The sequence below is a fragment of the Dromaius novaehollandiae genome, chromosome 7, assembly GCF_036370855.1.
Source record: "Dromaius novaehollandiae isolate bDroNov1 chromosome 7, bDroNov1.hap1, whole genome shotgun sequence".
Taxonomy (NCBI): domain Eukaryota; kingdom Metazoa; phylum Chordata; class Aves; order Casuariiformes; family Dromaiidae; genus Dromaius; species Dromaius novaehollandiae.
In genome coordinates this window covers 35,748,686-35,776,133 of record NC_088104.1, presented here as the reverse complement: position 1 = coordinate 35,776,133, position 27,448 = coordinate 35,748,686, and the positions used below count along the sequence as shown (strand labels likewise).

At 44.9% G+C, this 27,448-nt stretch overlaps 1 protein-coding gene across 3 annotated transcripts in view; it reads right to left on the bottom strand.

The window, feature by feature from the left end:
• Positions 1-18,660: 18,660 nt before the first annotated feature.
• The window catches only part of PLCL1 (phospholipase C like 1 (inactive)), a 211,302-nt gene continuing 202,514 nt past the window's right edge, over positions 18,661-27,448 (bottom strand). For all 3 annotated transcript variants that reach the window (XM_064515164.1, XM_064515162.1, XM_064515163.1), the window contains one exon: positions 18,661-20,432. In XM_064515164.1, the coding sequence (XP_064371234.1) occupies positions 20,250-20,432 (183 nt within the window). In that variant the 3' untranslated portion in view covers positions 18,661-20,249. The remainder of the gene's footprint in view (positions 20,433-27,448) is intronic.

Here is a 27,448-nt window from a genome sequence, read left to right as displayed (position 1 = left end):
CAGCCTGCTTGAGTCAACCGCTGCTTCCGCTGGATAACATGCTCTTCAGTGCTGGAGAAGATGCGTATAAACAGCAGCTTGGATCATAAACACATGCAAGGCCTCCAGTTCCGGGGGAAATGTGTCCACATCTGTGTTATCTCAAAGCTGTTATCTGTTTGATCTATTTTCTTGAGGCAGTGCGGGGAAAAAAATAGTGACTTTTTTTTCCATTGCATTGCTATAACCCCACTTGCTCAACAGCACTGCTGAGGCAGTTTTGAGGCCTGTCTAAAATGCTCATCCATCAGAGAGACTCAGGACAAGGAGCAATCTTCAAAAGCAGTAAGAGCCTGAAACCCAGAGGTAGTGTCAGTTGGCACATCACTGAATAACCTTAGCCAACAATCCAACATACTGCAGAGTAATCTGAACATGGAAGTTGTTTTATGTGAACTAGTTTTGTACTTTTAACATCCTGCATTCTGATTTTTATAGCTGTTCTTTATTTGGAGCAAAAAAGGCTCCAGACAAGATCAGGATCCTGTAGTGGCAGGACATCGAACATACAATACTGTGACTGCCAGGAATGGCTCGTGACAGAAATAGCCCAGGCAGGCTAGGAAAGTATCAGTCATGCTTTAATGCAATGTACTAGGATAAGGCACTTTCTTAAAATCATTCAGGGTGTCTCAATCCCACCTTTAGCCTTCCTGAGGGCCAATTCAGTGCCTTCTCTACAGGGCAATTCTTCCTCTCCATGAATGGCAGGGGAAGATTTTACAAAGCTGCAGTAAAATTTTCTTTGGGTAAAATTGCCTGGCTAGTGGCCGCTTGGCAGGAAAGCAAACACTACAAGCAAGCTGTTTTCCATCCCATTAGATCTTTTAACATTTAACATAGTAGTTTCAGTAGGGAACAAGAAATCTTGGGACTTGTGAAAATAAAAAACCTACAACTAAACCAAGAGGCAGATCTTTGTGACAAAGCATCTGCTGGGCTCTCAGCTCCCATACTGCAATACACAACACTGAGTACATCAGCTGAGCTTGCCCTCAGCTCAGAGTTTTCCCATTAAAATAAGCCCACTGAAACCAGCTGTGATCAGGTCCTCATCCTGCATCTAATTTACCCTGTCAAAGTGTCATTGCCATCTGAATCTCTGCAGGGAAGACAGAATCCTCTCTGTGATTCCACCTTTAGTCACGTCCACTGTACACTATTGGAGGTGACAGCGATAATATTTTCTGTAACACCTAACTATTGACTGATACTCCATGTTAGGCTTAGTTCATAATCTTTCTCCTTTATTTCAGAGTAGGTGAAAGCAAGGCAGGTTTTATCCCACAGTGCCTGAGAAACTCTATTCAAATACACTCCTTTTTTTGAACTTTTTAGAGTTCCCTGCTGTTCTGTTCATTTTTGCCATATAAAGACCCAACCTTTCCTAAATGTCTGCAATCACAGGAGAAAAATTCAAGCTCATGTACCTCTGCCTACATCTGATCAAATGTAGTCTCTGAGTTCAGAGTGGCTGTGCTGCTATTTCTACTGCACTTCAAAAGAATGAAGCTTCTCTTCTGTCAGAAATTCTTCTTAACAATGTGCAAAGCAAAATTAATATTTTGCATACTGCATTCCCAGCAGCCACGCTTTTGAACAGTAAAAAAATAAGTTTTCAGAATAGTCCGACTGCTCAAATGACTTCTATTAATAATTTGTCAAAAGGATTTAGGACAGGCTTCTTGAAGGCATATTGATCATTTGGAGTCAACGTACAAAATAGCAGCCCTGGAACAGCATGTACAAAGCTGCCAAGTAAAAGTCATCCTTTCAGATAATCACATTCATGAGGTCAGTATAGGACACTAACTCTCAGCATTTTGGTTAGTTTCCACATGATCACTTTGCCCTGGGAGTAGGGTTAGATAGGGGGGAAAAAAAGTTACTTCCCTCCTAAGCAATCATCAGCACTGTATCTCATATCACCTCTTCTAGGTCAACTACCAATCGCAGCAACCTAAGTCATGGCCAGGGCACAGCAGTTGGCAAAGGAAAGGACTGACTGAGCTCTCACTGTGGCGCCATCCTTTCCCCTTCTTTGTCCATCTGTGCTCCATCTCTGTGACAGGTCCTGTACCAGTGAGCCGGCCCAGCTAGGAGCTTCAGACGTCAGAGGCCGTGGTGCTCTCGTTGTTCCTGGGGTTTGGACCCAAAGAGGAGCAGGGGCACCAGCAGCCTGAAGGCAGAAGGTGGATTAGGACTGAGGACCACAGAGCCAGGAAGGGTCAGTGGGATCCTCAGGTCTAGTCATGCCGTGGGGCGACTTGGAGAGTCAGCATCCTTCACTACTGCGGATGGACCAGTGCAACTTACTGGGGATCTGCAGTGTAATATAACAGCAACGCCGTCAATCCCAGGACAAGGGCGCACAGCTTCTCAGTCTTTAGGGCCCTCTGCTCATGCAGCAGGGAAAGCTGACACATCTGGGATGACACAGCTGGCTAAGCCAGCCAAACTACAGAGAAGTAGGAACATCTTTTGCAGAGGGAGAGGAAAACAGAGGTAGAGTTGAGCTCTCTGCCATCTCTATGGCAACTGTCAGGGAGCTGCACCATACTCGCAGAGGGAAAATGGAGAAAGGCAGAGGGAAGAATAAAAAACAGACAGCACAGCCAAGAAAATGCTTAACGGAGAGAAACCCACAACAAAGAGGAAAAGCAGAGATGGGAGAGAAGAGGTGCACTCCCTCCAGCTGCACCGGGGCAGCTCTGGGCAGCGCAGGAGCAGCTCTGCAGCCTCCCTATCCAGCTCCCACAGCAAGCAGCCTGCTGGAGCCTGGCTCAGCTCTCCAGCAGGCCAGTTAAAGTTCCCCACCATTTTCTAGCAGACACCAAAAAAAATGGGCAAGACTCAAAAAACTGCACCGAGGTCTTTAAGTCTGAGGTGCCAGCAGTGCTGCAATACATAAATAATTTAAGGACCAAAATATTCATTTAACTCAAGCCACAGATGAATATTAAGCTCAGATAAAGATCCCAAATGGGAGGTGAATAAATGATAATCATTGAAATCCATCTGAAACAACACAAGATATAAATATTGAAAAACAATAGGCTAAGGAGCATGCCAAAGCTGTATGACTGTTGCTTCATATTTGCATCAGTGCAAGGAAAAGGCAGCTTTGATTCAAAGTAGTGCCACGTGTTCAGGTTTCCCTCATCCAGAAAGGCTTTATTCTGTATAATCTAGAAGACAAGGTGAAAAATCCACTCTTCACTTCCCACACAGTCACAGCATAAGAATTTAATCAAAAAAAAAAAAAAAATGGAAACCTACTTCATTTGATCCAGGCCACCAGGAGCCTTCTACCATGATTCATCCCTATTCATCTCCCCACTCTCACCTGTGCATGCAGTATGGGCTTTCTGGCTTGCCTGAAAGAGTTTCTCAGTTACAGCGACAGAGTGATTTGCACCACTGAACTCTGTGATTCAGAAAAAAATGTAAGTGCAGAAACCTTGCCAACCAGAGGAACTGACAGTGCAGCCCCCTCCAAACCAGGAGGGCAATGCTGGCGCCAGGAGATGGCGGAGCCAAGGTGCACCCCTCCCTTGACATGGCCACACGCTGGCACAGCTCCTCATGCTGCCCCTTGCCACTGCAACCTCCTCGGTGGTTTCCTTTCTGTGATGGAGCTGCCCCTGGAGCACCAGCCTTGGGCAGGGGCTCTTCAGCTTCTCCTGCCAGAGAAAGGAGAAGGAGAAAGGAGGCTGGAGGTGGCGAATGCCAGGGGCATAGGGGCTGCAAAACCAGAGCACTGATCTGCAAGGAGGGTGCTTTGCACCATGCTCCTAGACCCATGCAGCCAGAAATCTGGGTCACCTCAGCCGGCACAGAGGTTGCCTTGCCATTCCCACGTGGGCCTGCATAGGAGAGGTGGATGGAGCCATTTGGCTGCCCAGCACTAGGGGAGGGCAAAACCCCCTTTCGCCCGTCTGCCCGCAGGCTGCACGGGACACCGCAGAGGGCCTGGGCCACAGTCATTCCTCGAGCCAGTCCACAGGCACGTCGGAGCCGAGCCTGGGAGAGACCAGCACCACCAGGCAGCACCTCTGTGCTCATCGCAAGACAAGGGGCAATGAAAGCATGATACCACATTGATTGCTGAGGAATAACTGTGCAATAATCTGCTGTGGCTCACATTGCCATCTAATTTATCAATGCACCAACTAATTTACAAGCGGGAGATTGGCATCATCTATGCCCCAGGTTGATCTGTGAAAGAAATTAGTGCCATATAGCTCAGCCAAAGCATGAGGGATTATAATGGTAAAATGTACTCTCACAGACTGGGTGCTCTTTACCTTCGAGCCTGTTTTGGATAACTGCAGTGTTCTCACACCTCACTGCCTGAGCAGAAACTGCTTTAATCCCCAGGGAGCTGGCCAGTACTCCACAGGTAGTTCTCTAGCTCAAGGCTTGTCAAAAAAGAAATTGACTCTGCATTACCTGAAGGTCTGAATTTAAGGAAAATTTGTTAAACTTCATCAGATCCTGTGGCGGATACTCATGTTCATAACTAATTCAATCTTAATTAGATTTCTCTCAATTAACTTTTGAATCTAGGCCATTTTAGCTGAATACATGTCCACATATGTTTAGCACAGTTCAACAGCTGAGTTACAGGAGCTGATGACACTCACAGCCTAGCCCTTCACAAACATGACATCTGACATATTAACATAAATGTCTTTCACTGAGGTTAAACTTTACCTCATGATTGCTGTGGGATGGGAGCACCTGCACCACTATCTCAGCTGACAGTGTGATATTCAGAAAAATGAAAATGTGGGCATGCAGATAAGCCTGTAGGAAGAATAGAGAAATGGTCCCTTTGGTGACATGGACCTCCAATAAGTCCCTATATGATAAAACATCTGCACGTTTTGTGGAAAGGGACACTCTCATCTTAGTTAAGCTAAGTCAACTAGGAAGAGTTTTATCTACACTGAAACAAGCCTCTTTTCCACTAAGACAAGTGTCCACATGGCATGAGGCTTTGGCTTTACCCCCTGGGGCAGGCAGACAGGAGAGGGAAGCACCTCCCCAGAGGAGGCCAACCCAAGCAGGCAGAGCCAGGTGGCACCTCAGCAGGCCCACCTGCAGGAACTCACCTTTACCACCCACCCCGAGACGTCTTCCGCCTGACCACGACAGCTGTGACAGCCTGTAACTGGTCTCCCTCACATACAGACTGAGGTGTGCACAAAGCATTTGGGGAAAGCCTGTACCATTTTCTGAGGCATATTGACCCTGCCTGCAAGGCTGGACAAGGTCCTTCCTTCCTCTGCTCATGCTGTGCAGCCCAGAGGAGCAGTTTTAGCATGAATTTGCATGAAGAAAAGGAGGGAACAACAAGGTAGGGACTTAGAGGCAATTACTTGTCAATGATTTGCTTGGCCTGCAGCTGCAGCTTCTGAGCAGGCTCTGTTTTCCCCTACACACAGCACTGTAAGGATTTTAAACCCAGTGACAGAGCACACTTGTGCCTGAAGTTAATGACAATACAGAAGAGATGCAAAGTGCCTTTGGCTCTCCAAGCCAAGCCAAGCTCAAGCTGAGATGGAGAGGCCTTTTGCAAAGAGCAGGCACACTCATCCGAAACCCCCTCTCATAACCACTTCGCACAGCTTTTGCTAGAATCCTAGGTGCTGCTGGGGAGCATGCAGTTTGACAGAAACTTCCCACCAGCAAAGCCAGAGCCAGGGTAGCAGACTGCAGTGCAGTGGCCAGCAACTAGCATGACACTCCTCAGGGAGGCCTCTGCTTGTCCTAGCCAAAAGAAATAGTCAAGTAGGATGAAGCTGCACCAGCACAGCCAAAGAAGGTTTGTTTGCTCAGAAAACACTGCACAGTCCTGAGCTAGAAGAAGCTGGATAAACAAAAACAGCAGTGATCACAGGAACAGCCCAGAAGCAGCCTCACTGTAATACCGTACTGTGCATCTCGCAGCGGGGCACAGCCAGGACCCTGCAGCCCACATCAAGGTGTGCGCGCAGCCGGTGCGGGCCAGCTCACAGCAAGCTGCCGCCAGTGCAGAGCCCTTGCTAAGGCATCCAGCCCGCAGCAGGAGAGGGGATAAGGCCTTGGGTTTTCAGTGCTCTACTTGAGCACTAAACAGTCACTAACACCAGTGGCACACAGATGCTTCCACTAAAGTGGAAGGAAGTTGCTCAACCCTCATAAATCTGGCTGTAGTGCAACCTGTGCTCATTCTCTACAGAGCAGGACTCCCAGGAAGAGTGTCCTCCGGGGAAAAAGTGCTCAAGATCTCTTATCCTAAAGTGATGGGCAAGATACCATTATATGAAAGGACCAGTAAAATTACGTAGCTGTAGCATGTTGGGTGACTCTCTGTGTGAGCATCAGTATATCAAAAGAGTATGGCTTCTCCTGAGAGGAGTATTAGGCTCACTTAAATGTTCGAAGCATTTGAGATGCTGGAGACAGATTTAAATGCCTTTCATATGACAAATGAAACCTCAAAGCTTTGTTGTATAACCTGTATTTTTTTCCTTCGTACAAGAAGATTCATTGACCTGAAACAGGCATTACTAACTGAAAGACACTAGATTGAAGCTACCTGGCAGAAATCCTCCCTAATCTTGGCTAATCCTACGGCAGTTTAAACTCTGCTTTCAAAAACTTCTGTTCCATCAGTTACGTAACAACCTACATTCAAAAGAAAGATCAATTATCTTTAATCTTTATCATCTCTCTCTCATCTATTCTCACTTAAAGAAAAGTTTGCTGTGTGTTTACAACTAGGGTTTAACCTCCAGTTAAAAACTTTCCTTAGACTTTGTGGTTCATTGAGGACCAACATCAGAATATCGAAGGTCCCAAGCACAGGAGTCCAAAAGTCCCGTGGGAGCCCTTCAAGAAAAACAGGACAAACTCCTCTCCACTCCTTGAATTGGCATTACAAGAAAAGATGGTTTCATGGCATATTTCTCTGCTATCTGACACAAACCAATCACTCAGCAGTACCTCAGCACCTCAAGGGTTTGAGGTGCCTTCTTTGACAGTAAGACATAAAACTGAGCGCTCATTCAATTGCTAAACTATGTCACGAGAGCAGAGGGCTGCATTCCTTCACGCCTAGCACACTTGCACCTTCAGTGTAAATACACTGTCCCCACAGGGTTGTTTTGCTGGGTGCGTGCTGTGCCTTGCTCCCTTCTCGCACTGGCGGCCGACCCCCATGCAGGCAAAGGCACTGTTATGCCCAGGTCAGTCTCTCTGGCATACGTAGCCACACAGACAGTGGCACTAAATCCCTGTCTGACTCTTCGGCCATTCTGGATGCTATTAGAGGCAATTTTCTGCCCAGCGTCCCTTTTTAATGGGCTGTACAGTCAAACAGATTCATTCTTTCCGCCTTACTCTGCGGAGCCTTCACTCTCAACCCACTGCTGCTTCCATCCCAGGGATTTATAGTCACTCTGTGTTTCTCTCTTGCAGACAGGCAGGTTGCTCAGATAAGTAGCTCTTGCCAAGCAGACTGTATAATCTAGAAACTCACCTGCTCAGCTTTCATTCTTTGAACTGCTCAGAATCAATTTGCCTTCTCAGGAGAAGGTGCAACTGTTTGCAGCAGAGGAGGAAATACAGGATTCATGATGTGCTATAAAAAGAACAGCTAGTCCCAGAGAAAAGGTTAATTGGCCTCACTGAGGGGGCTGAAACCTCTTACGCTGGAGCAACAGAGACATCCGAGGATCCCTGATGCTGCCATCTCTCCAGATTTCCCGACGCAGTCCTTGTGCCTGGTTCAGTCTCTTGAAGATGATCTTCATGTTCCTGTCTGTACAGGTTGCAACGTTATTAACATACAAAACAAGATGTGGCACTTTAGCTTCCTGACAGGTCTCCATTTCCTCCCCGTTGCTTTGCTTCTGGCAGAAAAACCACTGTCAGCTGCTGTGCTTGGGATAGTGATGTCAGACATTTGCCACAGAGGATCCTCTTAACTGGTCACCCCACAGTGGGGTCACTGTCTATCTTCAAACCCAAATGCCTGAGGCAATGAGTACAAGGTCTGTGCAGCTGAAAGCAGCCCTTGCTGGTTGTCCCAGACAAAGATTCAAGTCATTTGTATCACAATTCTTAACAAAGCATTTATTAGCAAACAACGACAGTATCTGCTCCACAGCCCCTAGGTCTTTACAGGGTAACCTGAAGCCCAGAGTGTTAAATCCCACAGGCTGGATGGTGCTGACCCTAGATGGCCTGGCCCCATTCTGCCTGACTGGGCTTCAGCCCTGGCACACAGCCCCTCTCCCACACTCCTTACCCGCCTACGATACGTTACAATAAGCTGCTGTCCCTTCTCTTCCCCTTCAAGGCCCAGCTAAGGTTTTTCTTGGTCTTTTCCCACAACCACCCACTCATTGTCTTTCTTGGATTTTCTTGGTCAAACAATGCGAAAAATGACCTAAGAGATACATCACTTGGGCATGCATAGGATAAGCTACCACAACTAGCTTTCTTTTTGTGTATGAAGGCTTGGTTTCTTTTTTAGGGTTTCTACTTTCTACAACAAATACTTGCAGGAAACGGCAGGAAGTAAGCACTGTCAGGATAAAATTAATCCTCTCCTGAAGTCAACAGCTAAAATAGGTAGGTCTGAACTACTGCCTAAAAATACCTATTTCAACATTAGTTTTAAAGAGGGTTTAGTTGCTTAGTAAAACCTGCCTTCAACGAGCTGGCTGCCCATCCAGAGCGCAGTGCGGCTGCTGCAGGCAACGAGACTCTCCACCAGCTCCCAAAACCACCCCTGGCTCTGCACAGGAATGAGCTACTGCTCATTGTGTTGTTTTTCCAAGCTGGAGCCCTTAGGACAACCCATAGGGAGCACCCAGGACGCACACCCTGTTCAGACAGCACACCAAGCATTTCGCAGGACTGCACCCTTCAGGGCACAGAGAATCATCTGCATCTCACTTACCTTCCAAAAAAAGATAGGTTTTACCACTACCTGTTTGGAAAATCGCTGTTGCCTTGGGTATTTGCACAGATACAAGCTGTATCTTTTCGCTGGATAGCTTGGATCTAGAGGCCTCATCATATAAAATAAAAGTGACAAATAAAAATTCTTCACCAAGCCTAAGGCTTTTTCCCATGCACATTGTTACTAAATACGATTTAGTCGATTTTCACATCCTATTCATGTAAATAATGGGAAGAATCAAAATTGGTGCCATTCTGTCTTCACTAATGCTGTTGTCTAACTCCAGATTGGAGACTTTCATCTGTCCTTAATTTGCTGCCTGGTAGAAACATTTTTCCTGTGGACATTTGTGTTCATCTGATGTTAATTATGACCTTTAAGCATTAAAAAAAAAAAAAAAAAAAAAAAAAAAAAGATCCCCTGGCAACAGCCTCTATATACAAAGAGGAGAGAGTATGACAGACTGCAGTGTCAGTTTCCACATAAACAAATCTCAAGAACTGCAACAGACCATTCCAGCTAAATCATGGTTGCAGGTTTATTGCTATCTCCTTGCTATGAAATGCCAAGTTATAATCAACACTCGGAAAAGAAAAACAATTCCTTTGCTATGGAACTAACACACCCCAGCCTGAGCAGCAGCACTGAACTCATTGGTACTAGTCAGTGGCATTAATTCTCTGCACTCGTTGTGGGTTTTCACTTCCAGACACCCTTCTAACATTTCTCAGGATGAGGGAAGAACACTGAAAAAAAAATTCAGTGTTTTCAAAGTGCCCCGTGTCAGGGGTCAAGGAAGTCATGATGAGAAATGCAAGTATCAAATGGTGAACAGTTTGGATCCAAGTCTATATGTGGGTTTATTTCTGTAAGGTGGTTAATTCTGCCAACAAATGGTGCCCAGCTTGCTAACAAATAATTCAAAGTAATGCCTCAGCCCTAACACACCGACTTCTGCTGGCCAGAGCAGCACCCGAGGGAAGCTAAAGGCTGGTATAAACTAGTAAGACCATTTTAGACTAGAAATTTTAAGCTCCTGATCCAACAGGTGCTCAGGGGTGTTTGCTGAAAATGTCGGACAGGCCTTGGTGAAGGATGATCAAACACCTCCGCTCAGCCCCGCCAAGCAAGCTGGCTCCTCTGTCCCAATGGCAGGGACATGACTCTCACCAGCTTGCCAGGTCACGGGTGCTTGCCCCATGCTGTCCCCTTTCCTCTCAGGTCCTCATTACCCTGGCAGGCTTTCCAGAAACACAGTATAAACTCCTGCTGGCTGCAAGTGGCACATGCCTCACAGCAAGTCATGGCAAACACTGTTTGTAAGTCTGACTGAAACAACATTGAACAACAATGAAGACAAAACACACACCTAAAGGTCATCCACTGCCTCCATGTCTCAGCCAGCTTCACAGAGAGGCATTTGTGGAGTCCAGGCCCTGTGGCAGCTCCCCTCTCCTCCCTTCCCCAGCTCCTGGGGCTTTTTGTAGGAGCCAAGGAGATGCTGTGTTTTGTGGGATCAAGCCCTGTTTACTGAAACCTTCTAGCAGCTCTACAAGGGTGCAGGTTGGCTTTGGCAAGATGATAAGCACGCACAGCCCACAGGGATGACAACTGCCCATGCCAAAATAAGTGCTGGGTCTGCAGATTCTTCCTGTATAAATAGAACTGCAGCCCTGGCTAGGCACCAACATGCTGCAGCTCTTTTAAAGCCAGGGACCAAACTGGTACGTACCAATGGCTTCCGGTAGAAAGGAATTTACTGAATTCATTTTGCAGATCAGTCATCAGATGAAAGAAACTGAAACAGTAACTGAGATTCACAGCAAATCCTGAGATTAGTTTGATTTGTCTTTCTTCAGTCCCTTTCCAAAATGCCCTTGAGTCAGCATCCTCACATGGATGAAACTCCTCAGAGGAAATCATTACAGAGGCCTGCCTATACTGACGTGGGACCAGGTCATACCAAGTATCAAGCGGAGCAAAGCCAGTTTCCATCAACTGGAAATCTGTACTTACTCTTTCTGGTAATTTCTGCTCTCCTTTCTTTTCAGTATTTCTGGGACCTTCCCTGATCCCAACCTCTGAAGAGGAGACAGATCTGCTACTAAAAATTGCTTCAAACAGGAGCAGCAACTCAAAGGACACATCTGCTCTACCATCTCTGACACAATGAGGGCACCAAAGCACACATTTGGATCTCACAGAGGACCAGAAATCTGGTAGGTCTCATGTGGTAGCAGAAATCCATTAAGAAGTTTTCTTTCCCTTTCCTTGCAGATTTATGCCCCTTCACAGCCCTGCTCTTAATTGCCTCTGGGACAGTCATGGGGCTGGCCTGAACCTGGGTCTGTCCCACAGCACAGAAAGGCTAGAGCCGGTGGGGCCCAGGATACAGTGGGCACAGCCACCACGGGGACCGCAGACAGCCCTCTCACACCACATAGCTTTCCCTAGCTGAGGAGTAAAGAAATTTGGAGGCTGCTCTGACCACCAGGGAGCTATGAGCACCTCAGCCTGCACAGAGCTCAGTGGCACAGGGTGTCACAGCCTCTGCCTGAACTAACAGGACGCCTGAAACCAGCCTGGGGGCAAGCCGTGGCTCAATATTTCCAAAAGCTACTGCTGACTTCTACCTTCATTTCTCCCAATTCCCAGCTCTCAGCCAATTCATTTGCAGGCTCTCAGCATTCAGGACAAATGTAAGTCCCTTTAAGAGGTCTCAGGCTTAATGTCCAAAAACTGAAATACTCCATAACACCAGTTGTTTCTGAGGAGCATGAGCCTCAGGGCGCTGGACCAACAGTGCTTGTGCTGCCCGACAAAATATTTCGGCTGGTCTGACCAGAGGGTAACCTACCACGTCATTGTCTGCCAGTTGTTGCATACCTGTAGATTGTTTTCTTGGCCAACACATCCAGTTTGTCAGAATAATTTGGTTTCCAAATCACAGGCTAATGATAATCCCAAAACAACACCAGCGCCCTCCTGCTTCAGCAGTTGCTTTCAGGAGCCACCCACCAGACAGCAAGCACAGAGAAGCCACGACCTGCCTCACTAGGAATAAATGGGCTGGCTGTGCCTCAGCAAATGGCTATTTATAGTCAAGATACTGGCCAAATTTCGTCAGAGCATAAGCAAGGAAAATTTCATTCTGATTTTGGTGGGAGCTGAATCCCCTTGTTCCATAGGTGGTTTTGGCCGTCTGACTCCACCAGATCTCACTGGATGGTTTCTGAAAGAAGAGACCCACAGTGAGCTGCTCCCCACTCAGGAGCCTGCAGAGGACAGGCAGGAAGAGAGTGATCTGCCCAGTGGGTCTGAGGCCCCAAGCATCACAGGGACAGGCGACCACAGCTCCTTGCGTTGAGCAGCTCGTCTCTTGAGAGCGTGCGTGGCCCCCCGGCTGTGCTCACCAAGCTCTCAGCCATGCTCATTCTGCCTCTCGCATCTGGCCAGGAAGCCTAAAGGCGGCATAAGGGTGGAAAGCTTGAGCTTAGATGCTGAAGTCCAAGGCATTGACACAATTGACAGTGAAATACATTTGTGATTCTCTAACAAGCGGCTCAGGAAAGGTCCTCAGAGTCAAAGGTTTGGACTTATTTCACCTAATTGTTGATGTCTAAATCTGAACTAGTTACCTTAGTCTCCCTATACAGTCAGCATTGAGAAATATACACTTTCTGCTCCATCCTCAGTCTACACATAAATCTTCCCACAACATTGAACCTTGTGCTGGGCTTCTTCCTTGCACATGGTGAGAGCCTGGAGGTCCCTTGGAGAGAATAGAACCCTCATCTGTGGATCCCGGGCCGGGTGCCCTGCCAGGCTTGCGCAAGCCGAGCTGCACAGCAGTACTGGGACAGCTTCGGTTTGGGGCTTTTGTGAGCAGTGAGAAATCTTCCATTGCACAAATCACTTCTTTCTCACTGCTTAGACTTCATAAAACCTAGAGAAGACTGAGGAATGCAAAGAAAAGGAGCATGCAAAACAGATTTCTTTCAGTGCCAGGAGGAGAGAAGCCACTGGAGTAGTTTAGCTGCAGTTGGCTGCACCGGCTCTGGAAACCGTTTGCGCTGGGAGGACACTGCAAAGCCAGCAGCATACAGCCGCAAAGTGGGGCCTTAAGCCCTGAAGGTGAAGGTAGAAAGGACAGCACATCAAAAGGAGCAAGAAATTGACTTAACGTATTCATATGTTCCTTGATATTTTGTTTTTGCTTCTGCCTCTCCAGCACTCATATGTGCCTAATTTTTCACATCTGGAGAACCCCAGCTATGAAATGCAGCAATGACTGCCACTTTGGTCCATGTGCTTTGCTTAGCAGAGACCAGCAGTGCTACTCTCCTTCTCCGTCCTGTTTCTCATGGTAGTGCTGTACTTAGGAAGCTGCAAAACTCCCCCTGCTCTTTGCTGCTGATACCCTTCTTCATCCATCAGCATCATAAATAATCATAGCAGCTTCTGCTGTCTGAACCATAATTTGTATCTGGTTTCTAATTGTATTATGTGTAGCTGGTCCACGAGAGCCTATCTGAGGAAGCATACAAATAATTCATCTATATTCCTTCATCCTGCCCATATGTACGTACTTCCAGACAAGCTAAATTAATACTGGTCTTTGTCTACTTCTAATCTGATCTCCATCCTATATACCAAGTATCTTATTTAGCTGCATTTTCAGCTGCCATCTGAAACTAATGTTTCACCTGGCATATTCAATCTCTTCCCATATTCTAAACTCTTGATTAAATTCAGTTCAGAGAGTGGGGATGAACTATAGGCATTCAATCAAGTTGACTTTGAAGACTAATACTTTTGGTGCAAAAGTGATTATCAGTTTCATCTTACAAAAATAATACCTGATACATTATTGCAAGCAAAAATATTGATGATGCTCTTAACAGCACATTATATCACTGAACAAACAGCAATTCTGTGAATTCATATGCCATAGTCAAATGATGTGATTTAATAAGATGTCACTTAAAACTGATTGACATCTGCAGTCAGAAACTACATCGAACAGTATTCACCTTTGGGGCCCGAGCGACAAGCTGCTTGCATCTGGCGTCATCACAGCCCAGCTCAGGCTGTGACGCACCAGCCTGGCTGCGTCACTTCTCGCAGGTCAAAGTGACTGTCCGATGGTGGGGCTGACCCGTGGTCCCGAGGCAACCACAGAGCTGTCTCGTCTCTGCCGGCTTTCTCGGCTCTGCTCCCACGCCGGGCCTCGCTGGGCTGCAGCACTGCTCTGCAGTGAGCCCCCCTCCTGTCCCTGCAGAGACATGTACGAGCTTCTGCTGAAGACCATGATGGTGGAAACTAGTCCCACTTTTTACCAGCTGCCTGCCAAAACAATCCCTCTCTGCTGCCATAGGAGGGGCAGCGGTTCCTTCCCCAGCCCGTGCGTGCTGGGCCATGCACCCGCATGCACCCAGGACCTGCTGTCCTCCTCCTGTCCCTGCACACGCAATGGGCTCTGCCACACCAGCTTCTCTCCATGCTTGCATTTCTTGGCCTAAAGCATCATGCTTGCTTCCCAACCCTCCTATGTTAGTATCTTAATAAATTAATGGGTCTCTGCTGCATAATTTAACAGGGAAAATACTTCCAATAACACCAATAATTCAAACTTGCCTTTGCAATCATTCATTTTCCTTCTAGTGTCCAGAGTACAGTGGTGTGAATTGTTCACAGCTAACAGCTGTCAAGCATAACTCTTCAATCTGTTCATGAACTGTCTGAAGATTTTGATTTCTGCAAATTTTCTTGGCATTATTCCATGAATATTTTCTGCAAAAGCAATTCAATTTATTGCTCATAAACTGTTTCAAATAATTAAAGAGTGCAGAAAAGCCTCATTTAAAACGTGACCTGTTTGATCAGTAACATGCTCACACTGTGATTTATGTTCCACAGAAACAGCTGGTACAATAGCTCTTGCATCACGTTTCTGGTGGGAATGCTCACGATTTCAGTTACTAAACTCATGTGTTCCTCAACGTGAATTTAAAAAGGAAACTTTTTTTTTTTTTTGGGGGGGGGGGGGGGACCTGGCTCATTGAAAGTGTTGTGGAAAGCAAATGCAAGACCCTCAGCCCAAACCCATGCAAAAGTAATCCAAAGGAAGGTGCCAGACTATTCTCGAACGGTGTTCATCGGCTTCAAAGCCTGGAAACACATCCCATGTTCTTCTTTTTCACTAGCTCTACTTTTAATAGGCCTGTTCTTCAGTAAAATGAGTGTGAATTGTGCAGATGCTCCGGCACAGTGCTACTCCAGGGCTGACAGCATATTTCTGGGATTTCCCCTTTACATTTGCTCAGCTTTCAAGTAACACCACACATGGAGAGGTGGGGTTCCTCTGCCTACCAGCACCCTCGACTCATAAATCGCTACCAGCAGGAAAGATTCTCCAGCCAAACCTACCGTTTCCAATGGATCTGGTGAATACAATCACTGGCAGGATTTTCTCCTGCATTTGGAGTTCAGAGAACAATTTTACTAGCGAGCCACGGAACAGCAATAACCTAGCCCAGGCACCTTGTTTTTAATTTTTCCTTCTCACCCTGGTGCTAATGATAAGTAAGAAAATGTTCTCACATTTAACTGCATCAGCAGACCAGACTTCAAAGAAGCCATAGGGAAAGAGAAGCTCACAAAGATGTTTTTTTGCAGTGGCTCCCCTGGCTAAAACCACATTTAAGCTTCCCAATTTCCATAACAATGGATAATCCACCAACACATGCCCAACAGGCCTTTTTTCCAACATTCAGACACCCACCTGCCCTTGCCAGAGCAGGCTGCTCCCCAGCAGAAAGCCATAACCAGTTGCAGATGAACGTGAGACAAAAATCAAAATCATTCCTTAAATAACTGTTCTTTAAATACTGTTGCTGCCCATCACGTCCACTTCTCATGTATCCCAAGAGGCTCAAAGTAAATATTTCTGGAGTGAAACCCTCTGCCTGCAACCATTATATCTTCCTCACTTCCCAAGCACGTGTTCACTAGGCCCAGATGTTTTCACTCTTCACAATTACCTTTCTCCTACTAAGCATCTCACTTTACAAGAAGAAAATCTCAGATTTATTGAGCATGTACATTTTCTGCTCCTGCTACAATAAGAGATGGGACCACCACACTTAATCCTACATCAAGGAGAGAGGGAAGTGAAAAGAGATTGCTCCTGCATCATCTTTTTGTTTCAAGAACCTTCATGAGCTGGCCCCCTGTGCGATGCTGTTGTCTATTGCTATAGGAATGGGAAGGAGTCCAAGCAGGCTATGACCTAATGTTTTAGTTTGAAAAGATAGACGGAAGAGATGGATTATACAGGAAAGCTCTCACTGTGCATGCAATTATCTGATAACAATCTATTTGGAGAGATGAATCTCAGAAGAAGGAACATGCAAAACTCTCATGTATGTGTTCGCACTGGGAAGCTGCAACATCCCTTTAAAAACAGGGAATAAAATCAATGAAAAATGATACAGAAAAAGAAACAGAACAGCATGGTGCTTTAATTCATGCTGAGCTTGGGAGAGTGAGGGGGAAGAGGTCAGTCCCACTGGTCAAGCCAGTGTATGAAATCTGGTAAAAAATATCCCTACTGATGTAAGAACAGTTACATCTGCAAACGGCTGGACTAATTCAGTCATGTTTCCCATGCCTCATGGCCAAATTCCTTCATGTATGTAAGATGCAAAATCTAAGCGAAACCTTTGCAACCCCTCTCTCCCCCATAGGACCGGGTGTCTAATATAGGTGGAGGTCCCACTGCGGCATCAGCCCAGTGAGAGTGCTGCCAGGGTCTCTCTCTCTCAGCCACCCACCCCATCCTGTCTCGGGAAGTCTGCAGCACCTGAACATCTTTGGGACAGCTGCCCCTCCGCCACACTTGACCAAAGGTACAATTTAATAGGGGTCAGATACACAACACGGACACGGACAACATCCTCATCAGTGCTGGCAGAAACTATGCCCCAAGGAGACGAGTAGGTCGCAGGCTCAGCCCCTCCTCGCACACGCTGGCTCACCTGCACTCACCAGCAGTGGAGGACTCTGTGGGCGCTGGTGTTACAGGACAGCCTGAACAAAGTGCCTGGATGTTCTCAGGAAAGCAGCAGTGCACTCAAAGGATTTCAGAAATTTGTAGCTTAATCCATGTCTGGGAAGGAAAAAATAATCAGTCTTATTTTACAGATGAGAAAATAAAGGGGGAAATAAATACTGCAAAGATTTAGGAATTGGTGGCAGAGTTGGAACAAGAACCCAGATAGTTTCACTCCTCTGCTCCCTCCAGTAGAGATCTCCACACTCTGATCTGCTGAGAGCTCCTCTGATTTCTAGTTGCTAAATCACACTGAAGACAACTGCAAATACTTGTAACCCTCTCCTGCCATCACTTCCCCAGAAGAAACTGCTATAGATATTTATCTGCCCATTCAGATGGGAGATCAGGCAAATAGTAGCAGCATGGAGCAGGAAGCAGGTTGCTGTGCAACTGCAAGACACCAGGCATGTCATGAACCCCTCCCCAAAAGGCCAGCAGTCCCTCACGTATTGTTGCTGGCAATGCTGACTATCATTTTTCCATGTGACCTCTTGCAAGGCTGGATTTTATTACGCTGACTGCTGCTTCAGCATCCACTCCAGCGACTTCGAAATGAGAATGGACGAAGTGCAGTGTGCACACAGGCCGCAGGTCCTCTCGGTGCAGGAGGGAGTGTGGAGGCTGCTCTGGCCACAGGTTGCAAGCGCCAGCGTTGGGAGCGTTCCCAGCCACTCTGGGTTCTCCAGCAGGCATGAGGATGTCTCCTCCCTGTATTTCTGCATGGAAAGCCACACACCATGAGCTTGGCGTAGGACACGATACGATACTAAACGTGGCATGAAAGGTGTGTGCCTGCACAGTATGGGATTTCTGTCCAGTCACGATCTCCTTGTTCTGCAAAAACGTACAGAGTACATGCTACGGGATAGCTCCTCACAACTGGAGCACGTAAAGCAAGTCCTTCTCTACAAAATTGTCTGTCCTTTTGTTTATAGCAGAGAAGGAAGAAAAACTGAAAGGTACTCTGCCCAGCAGTTTCTGTGCAGACGTAAGGATAACCTTTTAAACTGAGAAAAATCAAGCTATTTCTATGCTTAAATGAAACCACAAGAGGCAAGCCACTCACCCTTTTTGGGGCAACCTCTCCCTTCCAAGAGGGATGGTTTCTGAAGGCTGTGTGGTTCACATCTGGTGGTGTTAGGTTGACAGTTTCCATCCTCACTACCTGTAAGTGCTGTTTTCATGTAAACACACCCCATGATGAAATAAAGAAGGTAACCTAGAAGGGCAAAATGTGACCATGCACACTCGTAACATTGCTCTGGGCTCTGTGTCTTGCCTGAAACACAAAGGACACCTCTCCCCTACCTCAACAAAGAATAAATACTCATCAATAATCTAATGGAGGGATAAACAGAGGATTTAGTATTGGATCTGAACAAGTATGGCAAGTTTACTGAAATAACATTTAAGGCATCTGACCTTTTCAGTAATATAGTTCCTTTTAGAGCAGGACCTTCTCACAAGCAACTTACCCAAACTCTAACACACTTTTGCCCAGGTCTCACTGGGTATCTTCTGGGTTAAATCACTTTAAAAACAAGGGTCAAAGTTGTTTCATAGCTTTACTCTCTCAGTAATGTGCAACATGAACATAATAGTGTTATTAAGAAGTCAAAAATAACTTAACACAGTAGCTATATAAGATTCTCCAATGGTCAAACTTTCAGCAATTACTTTTTGTTAAGTTCAGAAAATTAGCATATTTGTTAATCAAATTAATTTAAAAAGTAGCTTTTCAAAATAAAAGCAATGCTTTAAATAAATATAGTCTTTTTATAAACATAAAACACTTAGTCCTGTTAAAGGTAACACAAATACTACACTCAAGCACAGTACTTAAAAGATTGAAATGAACATTGTGAACACACACGAGCTGGACACTGGGATGGACAAGGATGCATTGCTTTGAGACGTTCTTGGTCTCCTTTCTACAGCAGCACAAAAAAGGCATCCAATTCTCAAAATTACCCTAAACATTTGATGTGTGTCAAGACATGTATAACTGCTGCACAAAAACGCTGGTACCCTGTTTTTTTCCAATCTATTTCGCTACACTATACCTTTAGCAGTTCTGCAGCCTTGCTTTGAATTTCTAGCCCAGCACGGTTCTCAACTACAACGAAAGGCGGCCAGATCCTGCTTACTTTATCCAACTGACTTCAACAGGATCACTAATATCTGTGCAAGACAAGCAAGATCTGACCTCTTACCAACCTTCCAACAAAGCGCACAGTTTGTGGAATCTATAAAACCTTCCTTCAAATACTGGCCCCGCTGGGTGTTTCAGGTTCACCTGAAGCTCACCTTCTGAGTTGACGATCACTGAAGAATATTCACAGCTCTCATCATAACTAAAGGGCTGACTAGCTACACTCATTACTGCACAAGTTAAATGCCTATCAGCAAAGACGGTAGCTGTCCTGCAGATCTACAATGTAGCAATGGTTTTCTGCAATGAAATAAATTAGCTAGTTCTTATATTAGTACATATTATCTGGATGTATTCCAAAGAGTAGTTTGCTAAAATTCAGTGAAATGTACATCTGAAATCTAATCATAATCTATCCAAAAATTCTGACCACTTAATATCTCACTTAGTTAGTTTTAATTGTTCATTAAAAACCATGTTCAGAATCTGCAGCAAACCACTGTTTTTGCCCTCACAAAAACAGTTGTTGGTGATGTTTGTTGTTGGATTTTGTTTGCTTGCTTAAACAGCATAACAGTAATGTAACCTATAAGTTAAATGATAAAAGCTGGAGAATAAAATAAAGCACAAAACTGATACAAGCATTCTCTATTTGTTTTGATCTTCAAAATGAACAGGCCTCTTCAAAGATGACAAAGGAATAAATTAGCAAATGGCTAATGTAATGCTTGAAAGGGCTTCTACAGGATTTGCATGTGCATACACACACACGCACTCGCATACAGACAGCTTGGCTTCATTAGAAATCTCACTAACAGAGAGTTTAACTTAGATAAATTAGCTGCATTAAAATACTGACATTGTGAGAATTTTAATACTATCAACACCCTGCAGAGGGCATTCCTGTGTGAATTTTTAAATGCTTTAAAAAAATAGTTTAGAGTTATTGAAATCTATGACAAATATGACAGCTCTGTCTTCTCTCACAGCCTCCCGTTCTCATCCCCAGTGTCCTTCTCCTGTATTGCCTCCAGGCACCGCTTCGCCTTTGCATCTGCGTGCCCGCTTCCAGCTCTGCTAAGTCCGCATGACAAGCATGCCAGCTGGATCTGCTTCATGTTCTCCAGGGCCTCATTCTTGGCATTCTTCAAGAGGTCTCCTTGTCCCTGCAAATGCAAAGACATGAGGAGAAAGTTAGGGATCGTACACACTGCCCCAGACCGCAGGTGAGACCACTGCTCTCATGGCCCTGAACCCTTCTGCACAGCAGGAGAAGACCTGCAGCCAGCCCGCAGGGAGCCGATACAGGGAGCCCGAGGGAGCCTGTGGCCAGGGGAAGGCCAGGCCACCAGCCATGGGAGCCTCAAAGCATGGCCACGGGCTGCAAGCTGCCCGCAGGAGAAAGGCCTTCCTGCAGGTAGCCCGGAGCACCTCACTCAGGGCTAAGGTGAGCTGACTAAGAGGACATCATTCCAACTTGTAACTATCGAGAAAAATGTCTTACGAAAAATTTGTATTAATGAGTTCAAAAATGCCAAAATGAATATTTATGAAATACTGATATCTCAAATGCTATAAAGGAACAAGATTCTGCCACAAATAAATAAACTCCAGAAGATGCTTCTCATTATTAAAATTCAGTGCCGCTAAGAACTTGAGCTGCTCTTCTCCTTGTGTCACTTGAAGTACAGCTTCAAGCACATCACTGTATACAGCTGTTCATACGCGTATTCAGAAGGAATACCTATGCTGACTGAAAATGTCACATTTGCATCCACGTTACCTGCCTCGACCTCCAGCCTACCACAGATGCCCTGTGAGGTCTCAGAGGAGGTCACAGATGTTACGGCAAGACCCCAAGCACATCGAAAGGGCGATGGATCACAGACTCTCCTGCCGTTTACAAAACAAACTAGCCATGTTGGGGGAGTCAGCATGGCACCTTCCAGCAATGGGAGCATCTCTCGGCTCTGCCATTCCCCCAAAATAAGAGGAAGGATTTATCTCACGTCGATGACCACAATTCCCTTTTTGCCAGCGCCTGGCACCGGACTTAGCACGCAGCACCGCCTGAGTCCTTGTAAACAATGTTCTCAATGAAGAAACAATGGCAGCTTGCAAGTCCCTCAGCGCTGGTAAACACCACGTGGGGAACAACGGCAGCCAGAGATGGCATCCCGCACCCGAGAACGTGATTGCATCATCTCCTGATAACATGAGTTTGTCCCTGCTGAACAATGTAAATCACCACAAATGCAAGGAATGCAAGTTAATGCTAGAAAAACAAAAAGCATTGGGAGTCAGTGTGGAGCTGTGCTATTTGGTATGAAGCACTTTCGAAGAGATTTGTATCTCAACAGCATGACAGTTATGGGAATACACAGACAAATAGCTTGGAATCCAGTGAGCAGACATGGTTTAGAAAAACAAAACAAGAATAAGATTTATGCAGCACATATCTCACATAGCTGTGATTTTGCTTTTAGGACAAAAGTTGAGTTTATGGTTAAAGGCAATAGGCTGGATTCAAGAGCTCCATCTCTGCCTGTGGCACCCCAGTCGCCTTGTCTGTAGATCACATGGGAAGCATGCCAATACTAGAGCAGCAGGGATGATACACCATAGCATAGCTAAAGAGACTGAATAGCAGCATCATTAATGACATAATCATGTTATCAGAAAATGGTAGATTCTTCATCACACTGGGTTGGTTCTTTCTTCCTCGCCTGCACAGGACTGGAGACATTGAAGGCTGCACCAACCAGCAGACAAAAATCAGTGTGATCACACTTTACACCCTTAACTTCTGAGTCAAAAATTGGCACTAGGTAATCATGCACAAGAATGGAAAAATCCCCTTAGCACAACAAGTAACTCAAAATAGATGTTCCTACAGCACCAGGAACAACTAAGCCCAAGACCTGGGAGAGCTACTGCAATAGAGGTGAAATAATATTGCTGACCGTGAGGATGAAGGCCAAGTACCCCACAAGGACCTGGTTTCCCCTTAGCTTAGATGTGTTCTGTGGAAACACATCCTGCTGCTCACATGCAATGTGTGGAGGAGAAGTATTCCTTGTCACGCAGCAGCAGCGCAACATGGATACTGCTCTGTAGCTGACACAAGAAGAGCCTCAGCTGAGAGCCTCACCTTCCTCGTTTCTTCTTCTCAGGTGAGAGCAAAGTATGGGAATCTTTTTCACCGTGGCCTATAAACTGAGTCTTTGATTAGGGACTCTCCAAGAGACTCATTTAAGGAAAGCTATTTGAGATTTGATACACCCTTGTTTGGAGGATGAAAGGCTGAGTCCGCCCTGCCAAGGCTTGTACCCAAGAAGCCAAAGTACTTCACACCCGATGTGACAGTGCTGAGCCATCAGCTTATTCCCTTGTGCATATTCTAATTCCACATTTAAATAACCAGGCAATTCAAACAGATTACAGGGAGCAGGTTTAGTCTGCGGCAATGCATGACACATCATCTAGTTCTAAGAGCAAAAACACACTTCCTTAGCATACTTCCAGTATTTTGAAGAAATTCTTATTTTACAGTGTTTCTAAAAATGGAAACGGACTTATCAAAATAGAGTGTAATTCCATTCATGTGCGGACCAATTGATCTATGTCTTAGTTTCCTTGTATTTTTTTATTTTTAAACAGCTGGTTCATTTGAGCAAGCTGAAGGAGCAAAAATGATTTTGAATCATCTGTCACAAGAAAATTAATGACAAACCAACCCTCAGTGACAGAACTGTCATAATTCTAGAGACACCATAAAAAATATCTGTGGGCATGCTCTGTTTGAAAAGCCATCTGTTTGCTTTGAAAAACTGGCTGTGAGCGTAATCCACTTAAGAAAAATGTCAGCAAAATTATGTCATCGCCTTAGCAAACTAAATACCGGATAGAATCTGGAGTAAACTTTAGAAGTACGATTACACTGAAGCAACCTTCATATATCACAGTCACTGTGAAAATCGCCATGCAGAGAACAATCTGCTTGCTCTTACAAACAAAGCGTCTCTCTTTCAGACAAAGAGCCATCACATCGGTCCAGTTCGGCATCTATCCATCTATCTTCCTTCTGCTATTGACATCAGCAGCCTTTCTGAAAATAAATACTTGTGAAAAAGTTTAAACTCAACATTTAGCAGGACATTAAATTAAGCCAAGAGATTAATCAAGTGTTGTACTTGAAAAACTGATCAAGAGGCATATTTTAATTTAGCATTAGGGAATATTAAATATCAGGTTTCATACACCTGACTACTACTAACCACGCAACTTTGGCATGAATTAACATTATTGTACAAATAATACAGTCAAGTAAGGGTAAGATTATGATTTATGCCTTTACCTTGACAGGCTAATACTACTTTGAATAGAGGAATTATTTGACCTGGGTTTAAATATTGCTCAGTTTCAGTGACATTCCAGGAAGGCTTTAAGAAGGATAAGAACAGTTCTAGACAGACATTGGCAATGGCCACAGATGGGAAGAATTCTGTACGTTGCTTTTTATTATTTATAGTTTTTGCAAAATCAAACCAGAACTTATGAGTCAAGTCCACAGCTCATTATATCCAACAACCCAGACCCCAAGGTCACAGAAATGAGAGGAAGAGGTGATTTAGATAAGCAGCTCCATTTTGTGCTGGGTTCCACTATACATTTTTATATATGGTGCATATATGTATTTCTACATAAATATATAGGTATGTGTATGTATATTAATAGCTACTATTCCTATTCCTGTGTTTTCTAGAAAATAACCCTTGACATTTATTTATGACGCTTTGCTTTTTCTGAGCACACACGACTACCAGTGACTCAGGCCATCACCAGTGGAGCTACGAAGCCCCCAGACTCAGCAGCCGCCGCCATTGGCATTAGGTAGGCGGCAGCGGGACCTTTAAAGCCCACAGCTTGGCCCCTCCAGGGATGAACCGCGCTGAAAGGCAACGAGATTGCCCAATACAAAAGCCTTTCTTTACTACCAGTGAAGGGGAAAATCCCGTGTTGAGCAATAGGGTCTTTCCGCCTTTCAAAACTGACCATGTCTTCAGGCAGGCTCTAATACTGCCGCTAAGGCCATTTTGTAATCGGCCGCTTGAGAAGGCAGACAAGTGCTCATCTCCTGGTAGACACCTCTGACGGCGTATTATGGGAGCTCTCCTCCCAGTTCCTCAGAGACTGCATAAACAAACAGTAAATAAGAGATTTGAGTTTCTCCCCTTCTGCCCATACCGTATCATGATATTACTTTTTTTTTTTTTTTTTTTAAATTTTCCTCAGGGAAAAAAGCTTTTATGTTATTATTTAACAACACAGTAAAATCATCACCCCAAAACCCATGACTGGTTGTCTGAAAAAGCCAGACACGACCAAATAAAACAACCATAAGCACCATGTCTCTTCATATTGCCAGATGCTTACATTTCAGATGTAAAACAGGTAAAATAACTGCAAGGGATAATCAGTGCCAAGTGACTCTGGAAAGCAAAATGCAGGGGAACCATTGTGATATTCAGATAATCTCTGTGGAGACTGCATTTACAGCAAGGGTTGCATTTTCAAAGTGTCATAGTGGGAATTTAATTCTATCTAATATTAATAGGAGAGGCACACAATTAAATGGTCACACATTGCTTTAAAAATGTAATCCTCAGGAGGAAATCATTAATAAAACAATACAACTGCTATGTTAAATTTAGCACAAAAAGCAGATACTTTTCCATGCCTTCTTCAAAGTTAAATGTGGCAAAGATTTGATATGAATTTGATTATGATGTATACAAGTTTCAGAAGACAGTACTCAAAATGCACTGAGTATTCCTTTATCAATGCAGACTTTAAAAAATCTTTTTCATTATTACTGTATATCATGTCAAGAGATTTACTTTATTCTCTGTGATAAAGACCATAATACACGTTAGCACAAAAAAATCACTACAAACAAAAATTGTGCAAAAAGTATATAATATCTCTTTCCACACAGTGAAAAATAAGGGAGTGTGAAAGCAAGTTACTCCACAGAAGAAAGAGAGGAGGGGGCAAATACTACTTGCCAAGTTTGTTACAGCTATATAGAAGAAATTCACTTCCTGGCAAAAGAAACAAAATAAAGGTCACAAACATAAAATACTGCTTTTAAATGACACTTACTGCTGTATTATTTAAGGTCTGGGGTCTTGGGGGTAGTTTCCCCCCATATGTAATTATGATCCAAACACAACAGCTTGTTTCTACCTGGCTGAAACCAGCGAGTTTTGCTGCTGAGTAATTTAGGAGATCCAGCCTCGCTTGGGCTCGAGTCACCACAGTTGCTCAGTATGTGCTTATAATTTCAGACCTCAAACTGAGCACCTCATTTTGGTGTCAGTGAGTTACTGACAGCTAGAGACCATCTCTCCCACCTCCCAAAGCAGAGTCTGGCAAACATCTGCAAAAAGAAAATGGAACTGAGAAACAATTAAATCACACAAGAGAACAGATCTGAAACACATGAAAAAGAAAATATCCATCCAGTGAAAGGCAGCTACCATTATACGAAGTGTTACATCCCTGTAAGCAAGAACAGGAAAGGGAAACTATCACGGAGAAGACTGCTTTCCATAGTTTTGGCACAAGGTTAGATTATAAAAATAAGGTGAACATAGGTTTTCAGATGAGCTGTAAAGTTGAAAGAAAGGTTGTTTCAAGCAATTAAGTCAAAAGCTCTAGAGCTGGTCTGCTCGAACTATACAGCCAGCAGCTAGGACACCTAGGACAGCAAAGGCAATTTGAAAAAGCTGGTGGAGCTTCTCCTACCCCTCGAAAAACATGACAGCAGAGAGCAGCAGATGAGGCCACAACTTCAGCCTTGTTGCACTGCTGTCACACCCCCAGAGCTGGCTCTTTACACCAACATGATGGAGCATCACAGAGTGCCTTCCAGTAGAGAGCGAGGGACAGCAAGTGGGGCAAATTACGGTGATTAGAGTTGAGACTGGGTTTTAGTAGCTCACACTTTATCCAGAACAGCTGGTATGAGGAATTTTTAGGAGTCACAAAAAATGTTCCTGTGGTGGATGTAGATGCCAGAGAAAAAAATGGGCTGGAGGAAGAAGAGCAAACAGTAATAATTTCAGGTAACTACATGGGCTAGTTGTAGATACAAGTGCATGCTACAGGAATATTTAAAATCTTTTAGTTACGCACGCAAATAGCAACAGCACTCCCTGGAATGAGGGACTAGGAATTAGCCGCTTTCTGAAAGGCACCACACCGTAACTCGATCTTGAGAGGGCTCTGATGGGGAGCCGGCAGAAGGAAGCTCTGCCCAGGGTAAAAGGCAGATTTATAACTTCAGGAGCAAGAGTGAGGACAGTCACAGCAAAGAGAACCATCTCCTCACCCCCAGTAACAAGGCATCAACCTGAGACCCCATTTCCCCGTTTAATGATTATTTACAAGCACACTTGCTCATAGGACAGAGGTGATGCTCAAGACCCCAGAACAACACTTCTCTTGGGAGAATGTCTGTACCTAAACCAGGTAATTCCTCACTTCATCTTTTCACTGTTTATTTCATGAACCTGCAGGATGGATGCTGACTTGATGCTTTCCTATCGGTGTCTCTGCACACAGGGGCTGAGGGGGTTCAGAGAGTGAAAACAAACTCAAGCTCGTTTCCCCAGGAAAAACACACAGAGCATGGCACTGGCCTTGCCTGCACTGTATTTCCCAATTGTTTTACTACCTACATAGTGGGGAAAAAAAGTCCTATTCACACCTGAGTCTCGGAAATGAAACCACACTTGCAAGCAACATGAGCACCCTCACAGGCACTAATTTGCCAAGACGCGCAGCAGTGAGACTGACATGTCTCAATCGGCATCCTCCTGCCTAACTTAGTGACAACTCCTAGGTGAAGAGCTAACAAGTAACTATCTTTGACAATACTGTGTTTACAAAGCAGTCTCTTTTCTAGTGCATTCAACTGTAAGAACCAGAGAATAACTCCAGCATTGTTCCATGTGGTCAGTAAAACTCACATGGAAACTCCAGAGCAACCTGAATGAGAGCTCTCTGTTCAAAACCAGAAATGACTCTCAACAGTTTAAGTGAAACCAAGCAGGAATCTGGATGATGACCCCTCCGCAGAGCCCGTTCAGTTGCCAGTTCAACCCACGTGCTCAGC